A 14695-nucleotide genomic window follows, 5' to 3' on the forward strand; every position below is an offset into this window, starting at 1 on the left:
TTTACTACAATCAATTACTCCCATCAACACTCCAGGTCACAACCTCAAAAAATATAGTCATATCTGACTGACCTGACTTTGCCTTACTAAATCCATGATGATTGTATAAAGATTATGAGGTACATTGATAGGGTAGATGGGAAAGCACTTTTTCCATTAGTAGAAGAATCAATAACCAGAGTCACAGATTTAAAGTAAGAGATAGAAGGCGAAGAGGAGAGTTGAGGAGAAATGTTTTCACCCAGAGGGTAGTGGGCATCTGGAACACCCTGCCTGAAAAGGGTGGTTGAGTTTTAAACTCTCAATATTGAAGCAGTATTTTAAATATTCACTTATATTATCGCCTCCAAGGATATAGGCCAAAACCTGAAAAAATGAGATCGGTGTAGTCAGATCTTTGTTGACAAGCATGGGCCAATGGACCTCCTTCTGTGCTGTAAGTGTCTTCAAGTCTATGGTAAAGGTTATGGCTTTGGAAGGTCCTGTTGATGGAAGCTTGGTGACTAAACCTTATACCTGGTAGTCACTGCTAAATTATGTGAATTGGAGGTGGTTGGTGTGTCTATCAAGTGAGCTGCTTTGTCCGGGATGATATCACTTCTTATGTGCCATTGCAACCATAACTATCCAGGAAAGTGGGGAGTATTTCATCACACTCCTAGCTTGCATCTTGAAGATGGTGGACAGATTTTGGAGAGTCAGGAGCTGGGTTAAAACATAGAACATTACAGCGTAGTACAGGCCCTTCGGCTCTCGATGTTGCGCTGACCTGTGAAACCACTCTGAAGCCCATCTAACCTATACTATTCCATATGCCTATCCAATGACCATTTAAATGCCCATAAAGTTGGTGAGTCTACTACTGTTGCAGGCATTGCATTCCACCCCCCTACTCCTCTGAGTAAAGAAACTACCTCTGACATCTGTCCTATATCTATCATCCCTCAATTTATAGCTACGTCACCTCGTGCTAGCCATCACCATCCGAGGAAAAAGGCTCTCACTGTCCACCCTATCTAATCCTCCAATTATCTTTTATGTCTCAATTAAGTCACCTTTCAACCTTCTTCTCTAACGAAAACAGTCTCAAAAGACCCTCAGCCTTTCCTCATAAGACCTCCCGTCCATACCAGGCAACATCTTAGTAAGTCTCCTCTGAACCCTTTCCAAAGCTTCCACATCCTTCCTATACTACGGTGACCAGAACTGTATGCAGTACTCCAAGTGTGGCTGCATCAGAGTTTTGTACAGCTGCAGCATGATCTCATGGCACCGAAACTCAATCCCTCTCCCAATAAAAGCTAACACACCATATGCCTTCTTAACAACCCTTTCAATCCAGGTGGCAACTTAAGGATCTATGTACCCAGACACAGAGATCCCTGTGCTCATCTACACTACCGAGAATCTTACCATTAGCCCAGTACTCTGTATTCCTGATACTCCTTCCAAAATGAATCACCTCACACTTTTCTGCATTAAATGACATTTGGCACCTCTCAGCTCAGCTCTGCAGCTTATCTATGTCTCTCTAACCTACAACATCCTTCATCACTATCTACAACTCTGCCTACCTTAGTGTCATCCACAAATTTACTAACCCATCCTTCCATGCCCTCATCCAGGTCATTTATAAAAATGACAAACAGCTGTAGACCCAAAATAGATCCTTGTGGTACACCACTAGCAACTGAACTGCAAGATGAATATTTCCCATCAACAACCATCCTCTGTCTCCTTTCAGCTAGCCAATTTCTGATCCAAACCACTAAAATACCTTCAATCCCATGCCTTCATATTTTGTGCAATAGCCTACCCTGTGGAACCTTATCAAACGCCTTACTGAAATCCATATACACCACGTCAACCGCTTTACCCTCATCCAGATTCCTAACATCTGACCTGCTCTTGTAGCTACTATATTTATATGTCTGGTCCAGTTCAGTTTCTGGTCAATGGTAACCCCTAGGATGTTGATAGTGTGCAATTCAATGATTATAATGCTAATGCATGACAAGAGGAGACAGTTAGATTTTCTCTTGTTGGAGGTGGTCATTTCCTGGCATTTGTGTGGCACAAATGTGATTTGCCACTTTTCAGCCCAAACCTGAACGTCGCCCATTTCTTGTATCAGAGTTAAACATCACATGACACCAGGTTATAATTTAACAGGTTTATTTGAAAAGTACAAGATTTCAGAGCACTGCTCCTTCGTCAGGTAGCTATGAAGGAGCAGTGCTCCGAAAGTGTTGGACTATAACCTGGTGTTGTGTGATTTTAACTTTGTCCACCCCAGTCCAACACCAGCACCTCCCATCATCAGTATCTGAGGATTCACAAATGGTGCTGAATATTGCGCAATCATTGGCAAACATCCCCACTTCTGACCTTACAATGGAGAGAAGACCATTGATGGAGTAGCTGAAGATGGTTGGGTCTAGGACACTACCCTGAGGAACTCCCGCAGAGGTGTTCTGTAGCTGTGATGACGGACCTTCAACAACCACAACCATCTTCCTATGTGCCATGTATGACTCCAACCAGCAAAGAATTTGCCCCGATTCCCAGGGACTCCAGTTTTGCTAGGGCTCCTTGATGCCACACTTTCGGGGCAACTGAGCATGCATGCTCACTCAGAAACACACATGCATTGGTTCCAGACTCTCTAGGTTACTGCATCATGCAGAAAGTACAGACTACTCATGCACAGAACAGGCACAACCCTGAAATGAGAATTGGACATGATTGGAAGAAGACAACAGATGAGATCCACTCACACCCCCAAACATAGGTAGATAATGTTATGATCACCATTTGATAAATACTCTTTGATAAATGACTCTATGAATCTTGCACCATTAAGATGTGAACTAAATGTGTCTCATTATGGATTACTAATCTAATCTAATGTGGAATGGCCCTTGTTAGTTCTAGGGCATCATATTTGAGAAAATTACCTTAGATACACTCTAGAAATTCACTACCTTTCTGACATCTACTAGTTTGATTATTCCAATCTGAAAGGCAAAATTTTCCCATTACCATCTTTCCTACATGCTTGGCATGATACATTCTACTACTTTACAACTATGATGACCGTTTTCTATCTCTTAATTCTACCTATAAAGTTTCCACTACATACACTACTGAATGACAAAAGGATACAACGAGGGGTAACATCTCTTCAATCAGTCATTATGACTATCTCTCCCATGACTATTTTCCAGAGTCTTTTCTGCGGACCATATAATCTTGTTTATTCAGTCCCTAGTCTTGATTGGCTTACATCCATATCCCAGTACAGCTACCACATCTGACCCTCCAAGTTGAACTTGCACCTGCAAATCATTACTGTCCATAATAACTGAATCCAGGAAATTCAGTAAGGTTAATTTCATGCAGACATATTTGAAAACTGAAGACCAGAGGCTGGTCCGTCCTCACTTTAATGCTGACACACTCACCATCTTTCATTTTTACTGGGGCAAAGTCATGGATTGGCTTGGTATGAGTTGAGAAACTATCCATTGACTTCTCTTCTAATGAAACCCGCAAAAATGTTTGGTGGCCCTCCTCTTGCACAGGTCGCTGGATAACTGCTTCCTTTTCCTTAGTCTTCTGCTGAGTGAGGACATTGCAATTAAAAAAACAAATCAAGCCGGTCATTAAATTACAAATTATTGACTTGGGAACTCCAGCACAGTTCCCATACATTAATATTAGAGATGAGAAGGGTATCCCGACCACCCCTACTGCCAAATTCTACACTGTACTCCAACAAGAAGCAGCTTTGAACTGGGAGCTTTAGATCATGAAATCTTCACTAATATCTTTTAAACAAGATAATGATTTTTGATGTTTTGATTCGGAGACTTGAATGTTGCCCCTGTAGAGAGAAGCTAACCTAGTCCTCTCTCAGATTAGAAAATTTCTCTCATGTGACAGATGATCACCACTCATCTCTGGGTGTCAGCTTCCATTACAACCATCTCTCTCAATCAAATTAACCAATCAATCAATACTGGTTTTCTCACACTGCATGTGGGTGAAAGGTGGACAAATGCTAGTTTTGGCTTGTAAACCATTTGATATCGTTACTGTTGTACCAAACTGACCAACCCAGATTGTAACATCATTACATTTGGGGAAGCTGTGGTGCTGTAGTGATAAATTACTAGGCTTATAATCCAGATCCCAAGGCAAGTGTTCTGAGGACATGGGTTCAAATCCCACTATGGCAGATGGTAAAATTAGAATTCAGTAAAATCTGGAATGAAAAGCTAGCCTAATGCTGACCATGTAACCATCATTGATTGTTGCAAAAAAAAAAAGGCTTCCCTAATGTTCTTTAGGAAAGGAAATCGGACCTCACCTGGTCTGGTCTACGTGACTTGAGACCTACAGCAATGTAGTTGACCTTTATCTACCCTGGGCAATTCAGGGTGGACAATAAATGTTGGTTCAGCCAGTGATGCCTACCTCTCATAAATGAGTGGAAAAAAAAATCTTACTGTGAAACAAAGGTTGCAGATAACCTAAAGGCTGATTCCATCATTTAAAAAGGCAGAAATAATTGACAAACTCACGCACAAATGCTGACTGAACAACCCTACTATGTTATCAATGGAGTATTGAGAATGAAGGAGAAGGATTAGAAGTAGAATCCAAACACTAATTAAAGAATTGCCATGGCAAAACAAAATCATCCTAACTAACAAGAAACAAGCAGAGACAAATTCAATTGGAACAGAAGGCATTTCATACACTTGGGATAACTCAGCATAATAGGGACAAATATCACATGCAATTGAGGGACACAAAAACATCCAGAAGATTAACCTCTGGAAATCTTGAAAGAAACAGATATGAAATTGTAGCAGTAATGGTAAATGGTCTTTTAGTGAACATCTAATTCAAACTTAGTCTCAGGTTAGGAGAGAATTGTTCAATGGCTATTTACATCAATTAATATTCCTGTACATTTTTCTAAGCTCATCATTGAATGGCATTATTAAATAGATAGCAATACCACTTTGGTTAGTTGATAGCACTCCCAGGTCTGGATAATCACCTAATGGGGATTAGAAAGTGGGGACAAGAGCGCTGAGAGTGCTTTTTCTGCATCTTCAAGAGTTCAATAAAGTCAGGGATGGTTCTAATTTGACCTATCACATACAGTTCCTACCTTCAAGAAAATAATGGAGGAGATCACAGCCAGAGATCTAAAGGCCTATCAGCCTCATTCCCATGAGTAGGAAGATACTACAATGGATCCTAGAAGATTTATGATCACCGGGAAAGGGATGGGCCATTACAAACTCACAACATGAAGAAACATTGGTAAGAAATCACTACGTAGTGGTCAAGCAAAATTCAGTATTTATCTGATAAGTGTATTCTGCTTTGGTCCTACCAATGTGCAAAACATTACATTTATCCAAATTAACTACCATTTACAACGTATGGTCCATTCCCCAGCACATCTTTTGCATTTGATTTCATTTCTTTCTTAATTGTTGTATTTGGTGTCATCTGCAAACCTGCTGCCCATGTTCCCAACAGCACTGCTCACGTCATGCAAACAGACTGTGAAGCTTGTGAGTGTTGAGTCAATTGCTGAGTGACACCAGTAGTCATAGGTCTTCAAGCTGAACCATCTACACCAATAACTAGTGACTCTCTTGTCAGTCATCTCAAACACTGGTTGGCTAACAAAAATGAATTTTTGTTACTCTTGTATCTCATCTCCATGGAAACATTGAGTGTTACAAGGAAACAAAACCAACCCGGGATGGAAACTGATCTCAGATCATTTTGAATTGGGCTCCAATGGGAAAATAGATTGAGTTTGCTGTAAGCTAAGTGGCACATTCACTCCCATCCACAGCACACTTTACCTCCCTTTGTTTGAACCCAGATTACAAAGAACATAAACTTCATCCAGGAAACAAAATTGGCTTACCTCTAAACACCATGCGATAGCTAAAAGACAAAAATATAAAATAGTTTTTAAATAAGATTCTCACAAATTCCTGATAATAATCAAACAAAAACAAAATTTTGTAAATACTCAGCTGGCTTGCAGCATCTCTGAAGACAGAAACAGTCAAACGTTTCAAATCGAATACAACACTTCTTCAGAGCTGCACTTGCAGTTTGGAAGAAGTTATATTAGAGTGTAGACATTAACTCTGTTTCTCTCTTCACAGATGCTGCCAGACCAGCTGAGTATTTCCATCACTTCCTGCTTTTATTTCAGATTTCAAACAGTGTTTTGCTGTCACTTTAATACCTGGTGACACTGAACTAGGTTCCTTGCAATCTTTCAGCTGTGCTCTTCTATTCATGACAATTCTTTTGATTGCTTGCTGGGTTGATCTAATGGTTTGCTCAGTGGGTCAGGCCCATCAGTCAGTCCCACAAAGTTGGCTGATGTAAGTGCACACTAGTCTACTCCCCATATAGTTCCAGGGCATCAGCCAAGGCCCAACCTTTCCAAGTGGGGCTGAGTAAGTTGACGTGAGACAAGGACAACAATGACATGGCTCAGGCAATTTCTACAGGCCATTGCTCTGAAGCAGGTGAGACACATAGTGCCCAGAAAACACACAAAATTAACAGAACTCTGGTCACTCAATGGAAACTGCAATGTCAACAGAAATTACAGGTGTGCCTGTGACAGATCTGTGCCAAGGTGACCACTTGTCCTGTATTTCAGGTGGCTTGATGGTTACCAGGATGCATTTTATCGCTTATCTTTCATTGTTCATTTTCACACACATGCAATTCTGCACTTTGTACCTGCTGCTCATTCAGACAACTCCAGCAGCACCTCATGCCCAAACATCTTTTAACCTTTTCTACCACAGTCAGTCAGCCTGATCTACACCAGTTTGACTCAGTACTCACCTCAGTTACACATTATGAGAAATAGAAAGAGTCTTATCAGCTCTCTTGTATCCCCACATCCATTTTACTGGGAATCCATTAACTTGCCATGCTGGAGCCAGTGCTGAAGGACCTCGACAACCTGTTCACCCTAAACCCACCCCATGTCCATTACAAGTCCCTCAAACAAATCAATATCCTCCCCTCTCATCACACCACTCTCTGCTCCTTGTCTCCCCCTCATTATGTCTTTTTCTATTCTCTAAACTCATGCTAAACTTCTCCTACACAGTCCCAGGTCTCCAATATCCCACCCCTATACTCTGCACCTAGCTGCACAGGGTCCCTGCACTACAGTCATTCAAATTCTGGGCTCAAATGATCAAATCTGTTATCAAATCTGTCCACAACCCCTCTATCCAACCTGAGCCAGCTTTACCTGTCAGCTGTTCTCGTCGCAGACTCAACACTCTCTCAGACACCAAGAGACAAACTCTTTGCTGCTTCTGTAGTTTACTCCAGACACAACCCTGCTTTTGGTAATGTTTCACCAAAAGTCACCACTTTTCATCACCTCTGTCCCTGGTTCTTTGATAGCTTTGGCCCTAACAACCACCTCCAAGCCTTGAGATTTCCCTTTGCCAGCACGCTGGTTAAGAGCTTTAACATATTTCCATACTGTGGACAGTCTGGGGATGCAAACCCCATTCACAAGCTGCTGAAATTTGAGGAATACCTGAGCAGAAGGGAGTGGTCAAGGATTTCCAGTGCAAGAACAAAAGTATCCCAACTAAAACGCATAACAGCACAGAAAGGACTATAACATAGATGTCAGAAACGCATCCAGATATGTCCCCAGTCTGTCCAGGCACACATTCTCTGTGGAAACAAAACAAACATTGTCATAAATTCATCAATGCAGAGTGGGTTTGAGGGTCTGAGGAATAATGAAATGGAATGGTGTAGTCTCAGTGACAGTTCCACATTTGTGTCAATGCTTCATGTTAATGAAGCCACTGAGTCATGAAAGAAGTTGTTCCCCAACAATGTGACAGCGTCTTCCAAACCTGTGACCTTTACCACCTAGGATAATGGTAACAAACACTTAGGAGCATTGTCACTTGCAAATTCCCTTCTATAAGGAATAAATGACAACTCAGCCCACTGCACACACATTCCCTAATCAGCCAAATTTAAAAAAGGAAAGCCCACATCCCAGGAGTGAATAAAAAAATTCAAAAAGGAGACATTTCACATAGACACATGATCACATTGATGACAAATCTAACCTAGTACACATTTACAATTACAAAACATTGTTGAATTTTAACAGTACTAATAGGTTAAGATAGAGAATAAATCTCCTACTACTCTTTTAAACCGAAATTAAAGCTCCTTCGATGCCGTCCCCAGCAAACACTCACAGGACAGGGACAGCATGGGGTTAGATACCAAGGAAACCTCCCTTTAGTCTTAACCAAATGCACAGCTCCCTCTACTATTTTAAACTGAAAGTAGCCTCAACAAACACTCTCAGGACTGATACAGAGTGGGGTTAGATACAGAATAAAGCTCCTTTACAGCAATGAGTTACAAACTCAACCTCAGCCTATTGAGAGTCCAGTGGTCATTTGATAGTTGTCCATTTCCTGCACCTGTAGCCTCTGTGCGAGACTGCCCATATAATAGGTGGGACGAGTGGCTCAGCAGTTAGCACTGCTGCCTCACAGCACCAGGAATCCAGGTTTGATTCCAGCCTCGGGTGACTGTGTGGAGTTTGCACATTCTCCCAGTGTCTACGTGGGTTTCCTCCGGGTGCTCCGGTTACCTCCCATAGTCCAGGTGGATTAGCCATGGGAAATGTGGGATAGGGTCGAGGGTTAGGTCTGGGTGGGATGCACTTCGAAGGGCTGGTGCAGATTTGATGGACCTAATGGCCTCTTTCAACACTGTAGGGATTCTGTGATTCTACGAGGGATTCTATTGATTCTAACAGATTATACTGTACATTTAAATCACTGGTATTGAGCATTGCTCAACAGCAGCCCAAAATACAATACCATGCATGGATTATGGCATACTGCTAGCTAACACACTTGTTTTGAGATTGAAACAGGAAAGAACCATTCATCTCCTTAATCCTGCTCAGCTGTTCACATAGCTATTTCACACAGCTAATATTTTTTCTCAACTCCATCTACCCATTTTTGTTTCCCATCTCTGATAACTTTGCTCAACAAAAAAAGTCTATTGATCTCAGTACTGAAAATCGTAATTTGCCCAAATTATTCAGTGTTTTCAGGGAGAAAGTTCCAGCTTTCAGTATTCCAATCTCATAGACAATTTAGTGCAGCTCTTTCAAACCAATGGGCTTTCCATATTGTGAACCACACGTCCTACAGGTGTGTTTGTTGACGAAGGCTGTTCTCCATTGTATCAAGGTGGTAGAAGAACTGTCGGCAGTCCTCTATCCTCTGAGTTAGAAGATCAAAGTTCACGTCTTATTAGAGTGACTTCAGCATATTTTGCAGATCAACACTCCCAATATTACATCAACAGTGTTGCACTGCCAAAGGTACCATCTTTCAGAGGAGACATTAGCCAAGATATCATTTACTTTTCAGGAGAAAGTGAGGACTGCAGATGCTGGAGATCAGAGTAGAGGGTGTGGTGCTGGAAAAGCACAGCTGGTCAGGCAGCATCAGAGGAGCAGGAGAGCAGAAGCTCTTCCTAACGAAACATTTCCCACATTAAAATACTGTAGTTGATAAAAAACATTTGCTGGCCGCAAAGGTGCTTTGAAATGCAAGTCTCTCTTTCTTTCACTGGGGTAGTGGTGTAATCCTGAAAAGGTGAGTGCAGCCCCGGGAGGTAGGGAGGTGAGTGAGTGAGTGGTGTAAGCGTGGAATGGCATGCTTTGGGGTTATGGTTTCTGACCTTCCTTGCTGGACAGCGGCTGTGGACATTTGATAAGGTGAGGCTCAGAGATGACACTGAGAACCCATGACTGCAGAAACATTGCAGACTGTTCTAATTCCTGCTTTCATTATCATGAAGACAGATCAGAAACTCCATATACTATAGACATTTTTAACTTTTAATTACAAATTTATTTTAGAAAGGAAAAACGCGAGGATTGCTAAAGACAAGAATAGATGTGGATGTAAATTCAGCGCTGTTTCGCAAAGTCCAGTGTGGGACCAATGGAATACCACACCTGCAAAGTATCATGGAAACATCAAATAGACACAACAAAAAGACACAATGGAGGGGGAGGTGGTTATGGCTATCTTACCCCACTCAGCAGAAAACCAACTTGTGCAGATGTTTATGCTTTGTCGTTCCATGAATATCTTTTTAAAAGGGGATAAAAACAAAGGTATTCATGTTACTAGCCCGGGTTCAAGTTAGAATGGGCTGTGAAGGTCAGAGTCAAAGAACCACCCACTCGTCACCCCTGTATTGCAGGTAAAAGTTTGCCTACGGAGTGCTAGATGCCAACTAGCCAGTCAGAAGGAAAACAGGACAACTCAGTACTGCCAGCCAACCACCATATAAAGGAATTATAGGAATTCAGAATTAAAACAAAAGGATTTCAATTAACTGTAATGACAAGAATCCCAAAATGTTCAACTGTCAACATTTTACTTTGTACACTTCACAAATCACCAAGTGAGACGAATCCATGTAACCTTTAGCCTTTGTCTCATTTTAGACTCACTTTTTTATTCCAAACAGTGCATATACAAGATGCTATTAATTATTTTCACATTTAGTAAAATAAAATTCACTATTTTGTTTAGAAAGCTTGATTAAATTGGTTCCTGTCAAAATATAAATTCATTTGGTCTGGGAAAAAGATATTATCAAACGAGGGGCTCCTTTATAACCTGAGCTTGTTCCAACTGAGAGGGTGGGTGAAAAAAAAAAAGGTGAGCCAGTTCATTTCTCTTCACTGAAGGAGGTTGATAATTTGGGGCTTCCACATGCAACTGTAGTAACTTGGGAAACATCACTCAGGATCTGGTCAACACACAATTCAGGATCCTGAACTGAAAGGGGATAACAAAGGCTGTCAAAACCCATGCAACTACACATCAATAGGATTTAGCAACTGAGAGAGACAGAGACAGATACCCAGAGTCAATGCCAGCACACGGAGGGGGGGGACCCAGAGTTAATGCCGAGAGATAGAGAGACAGAGACAGCGACACAGAGAGAGAGAGAGAGAGCGTGAGCGATAGACAGCGAGAGAGCGAGAGCGAGTGACAGAAAGCGAGAGCGAGTGACAGACAGCGAAAGAGCGAGCGACAGAGAGAGCAAGCGAGCGACAGCGAGAGAGCGAGAGTGACAGACAGCAAGAGAGCGAGCGACAGACAGCAAAAAAGCGAGAGCGAGCAATAGACAGAGAGAGAGTGAGAGTGAGTGACAGCGAGAGAGAGAGAGCGAGAGAGCGACATACAGAGAGAGCAAGCGACAGACAGAGAGCGAGCAAGCAAGCAACAGACAGAGCAAGAGAGAGTGAGCGAGAGAGAGAGCGAGCGCGAGAAGGCCACAGGGCGAGAGGGACAGAGCGAAATCTGGTGAAGAGGAAAGACTGATGCTACCGGGACATTGGTAGGCCATATCTGCAAATCTGTTGGAATGAAAGTTATCTCACAGTCAACTCACCCTGTCCCTTCTTCAGGTGAAATACTCCCAGTTTCTTGACGGCGGCATTCTGTGTCTTTCCTGTAAGCTCCTGAGGAACAAGGTTTGAGCAGTCAGTTCTTATAATGAGGTGTTTATCACAGTTCTAGTCTGAGTTGCAATGACAAACACTGAGCAGTAGAGATCCCAGTTATGTACACTCCTGACCTCACTTTCATAAAATTGTAATAGGATTATAATATGCAGGATTGGCTATTTAGCCACTTCAGGCTGCACTACATTTTAACACAATCATGGCTGGTCTGATAGTGTCCCTGACTCCATTCTTCTACCCAATGTCTATCCCATAACCCTTGACTCCACTATCGATCAGAAAACTGTCAAACCCAGCTCTGAATCTATTCAATGATCCAGCCTCAACCAGTCTCTTCAAATGGATTCCATTGACTAACGACCTTATGAGAAAATAAATTTCACCTCCTCTCCATCCTAACTGGATTTCATTTTTAAACAACGTCCCCCAGTTCTAGATACCCATGCATGGAGAAATACCTTCTTGGCATCTATCCGGTCAAGTTCCTTCAGGGCCTTAAGATTTCAATTAAATCCCATTCATTCTTCGAAACGGCAATAAGTATCAGCCCAACCCGCTCAACCTTTCCTCTCAAGGCAAACCCTTCTTCCCAGGAATCAGCCAAATCCTCAATTCCTTCCATATAAGTATGTCCTTCCTCGAGGAAGGAGACCAAAACAGTACACATCACTCCAGGTGCAGTTTAACCAATGGCCTATCCAGTTGTAAAATGACTTCCCTATTTTTTATACTCTTACAATAAAGACCAACATTTCATTTATTATTACTGCAACTAATTATTACTATACTGATCTTTTGTAAAAAAAACACCCAAGAGAACCAATGAATGTTGGAAATCAGAATTGTTACTGACTTTTTGGGATTCACAAGGTCATCTCGATCCCAGTGCATTCCAGCATTCTGCACTTTTCCTCAATTTAAATAAAAAGATTCTGCTTCAATAGAAGTCATTGCTCATTATAAACAGAAATTCTGTCTGATTTCAGAACTTTCTCTTTGTCTCAGCTGTCAAGGTCCATTGGAACACTCCTATTACTGCTCTGGCAGATTTTGGTCAACACAACACAGCAAGTGAGAGCAGTGGTTCCCTCTGAGGCAAAGAGTCAAGTTCACGTCCCACAGCAGACTTAAGCATGTGGTCAAAGCTGACACTATTGACCCAACCCAACTGGGAACGTGCGCTGACTCTCAACTTCTGCTACTCTCAGGGATGCCACAGAAGTTAGTGACTGAATTGATGTAGACAAAGTCCCCAATTTACCTGTCTGTTGGAACCAAGTTAACAGAAAACACTGACCAGATTTCTGTATTTGACAAGAACTACAATTTATGATAAACAAAAGGAAAGTCAGAGAGAGTGAGAGCTATTTCCCTTCCAGCACTACTGTTCATACCACAAGTTGGTTCCTGGCCAACTGAACAATCACAGATTTGGTGTCAATCTTTGGCATTCACAACAGGTTTGTATAATTGTGACCAATCAGCTCCTTCTTGTTGGCCAAATTTCAATCTGCTCGCACACTCCTATGCCATGCCATCTATGAACATTGTTGCTGCTCTGTCCAGGCCGTGGGCAAGATAAACACAATGCAAACAAATTTTAATAGCTTGTTTTTAAAAGTGCAGCAGTTCCTTCCACAGCCCTTGGCGTTAAAACAGTCACTTTTTCTCCCCCCCCCCCCCCAATTTTTGTCCACAATCTCAAATTTAGAAAATAAAATTATATAGGCCTACACTGTTGGAGGGTCAGCACTGAGGGAGCGTCGCAGTGCCCAGGGAGCGTCGCAGCACCTGAGGGTGCATCAATCTCAACTTTGGATCTACAAATATCCAAAGTTCTCTGGGGCATAGAGTTCCAAAGATTTACAATTTCTCCTCATTGCAGTTGGAAATAATCATCCTGTCAGAGGAACATAGGAGGCCATTCAGCCCCTCGTGTCTGTTCCACCATTCAATGAGATCATGGCTGATCTGAGACTTCAGTCCATATACCTGCCTTTGGCCCATATCCCTTAATACCTTTGCATAACAAAAACGTCTCTATCTCAAATTTAAGATTAACAATTGATCAACCATCCATTGGTTCAAAACCTCTCCCACCCTTTTTGTGTGTAGAAGTGCTTCCTAACATTTCTCCTGCATGGTCTGGCCTGAATTCTCAGACTAAGCCTCCTTGATCTAGGATCTCCAGCCAGTAGAAATAGCCTATCTTTATTTACCTTGTCTTCTCCTGTTAAGATCATTAAGAGATCGATCAGATCACCCCTTACAACTTTAAATTCTAGAAAGAGAAAACGGGTCAAATTGTACAATCTCTCCTTGGAACCTAACCTCTGCACTCCAGGTATTATTCTTGTAAGCTGATGTTGCATTCCCCTCAAGGTCAATATATCCTTGCTAAAGTGTGTTGCCCAGATCTGCTCACAGCACTCCAAGTGGACCTAACCAGAGCCTAATCCTGAGACTGTGTCTCCAAGTTCTCGGCTCCCCAGCCATAGGAAACAACCTCGCTGCACATACCCTATCAAGCCCCATCAAAATCTTAAGACCATAAGACATAGGAGCGGAAGTAAGGCCATTCGGCCCATCGAGTCCACTCCGCCATTCAATCATGGCTGATGGGCATTTCAACTCCATTTACCCGCATTCTCCCTGTAGCCCTTACTTCCTTGTGACATCAAGAATTTATCAATCTCTGCCTTGAAGACATTTAGTATCCCAGCCTCCACTGCACTCTGTGGCAATGAATTCCACAGGCCCACCACTCTCTGGCTGAAGAAATGTCTCCGCATTTCTGTTCTGAATTTACCCCCTCTAATTCTAAGGCTGTGTCCACGGGTACTAGTCTCCTCGCCTAACGGAAACAAATTCCTCACGTCCACCCTCTCCAAGCCATGTATTATCTTGTAAGCTTCTATTAGATCTCCCCTTAATCTTCTAAACTCCAATGAATACAATCCCAGGACCCTCAGCCGTTCCCCGTATGTTAGACCTGCCATTCTAGGGATCATCCGTGTGAATCTCCGCTGGACACGCTCCAATGCCAGTATGTCCTTCCTGAGG

The 14695-nt window shown here is 42.3% G+C and overlaps 1 protein-coding gene across 2 annotated transcripts in view; it reads right to left on the reverse strand.

Moving 5' to 3' along the window:
- LOC122543384 (tumor necrosis factor receptor superfamily member 14-like) overlaps positions 1-14695 on the reverse strand; it is a 59162-nt gene that overhangs the window by 3730 nt on the left and 40737 nt on the right. The window contains exons 5-8 of one of the 2 annotated variants that reach the window (XM_043682062.1): positions 11560-11629; positions 7625-7767; positions 5963-5982; positions 3465-3621 (exon numbers count right to left, since the gene is read on the reverse strand). In XM_043682062.1, the coding sequence (XP_043537997.1) occupies positions 3465-3621; positions 5963-5982; positions 7625-7767; positions 11560-11629 (390 nt within the window). The remainder of the gene's footprint in view (positions 1-3464; positions 3622-5962; positions 5983-7624; positions 7768-11559; positions 11630-14695) is intronic. The other variant, XM_043682063.1, reaches the window with a different exon arrangement.

Source organism: Chiloscyllium plagiosum, chromosome 43 (assembly GCF_004010195.1).
Source record: "Chiloscyllium plagiosum isolate BGI_BamShark_2017 chromosome 43, ASM401019v2, whole genome shotgun sequence".
Lineage (NCBI taxonomy): Eukaryota > Metazoa > Chordata > Chondrichthyes > Orectolobiformes > Hemiscylliidae > Chiloscyllium > Chiloscyllium plagiosum.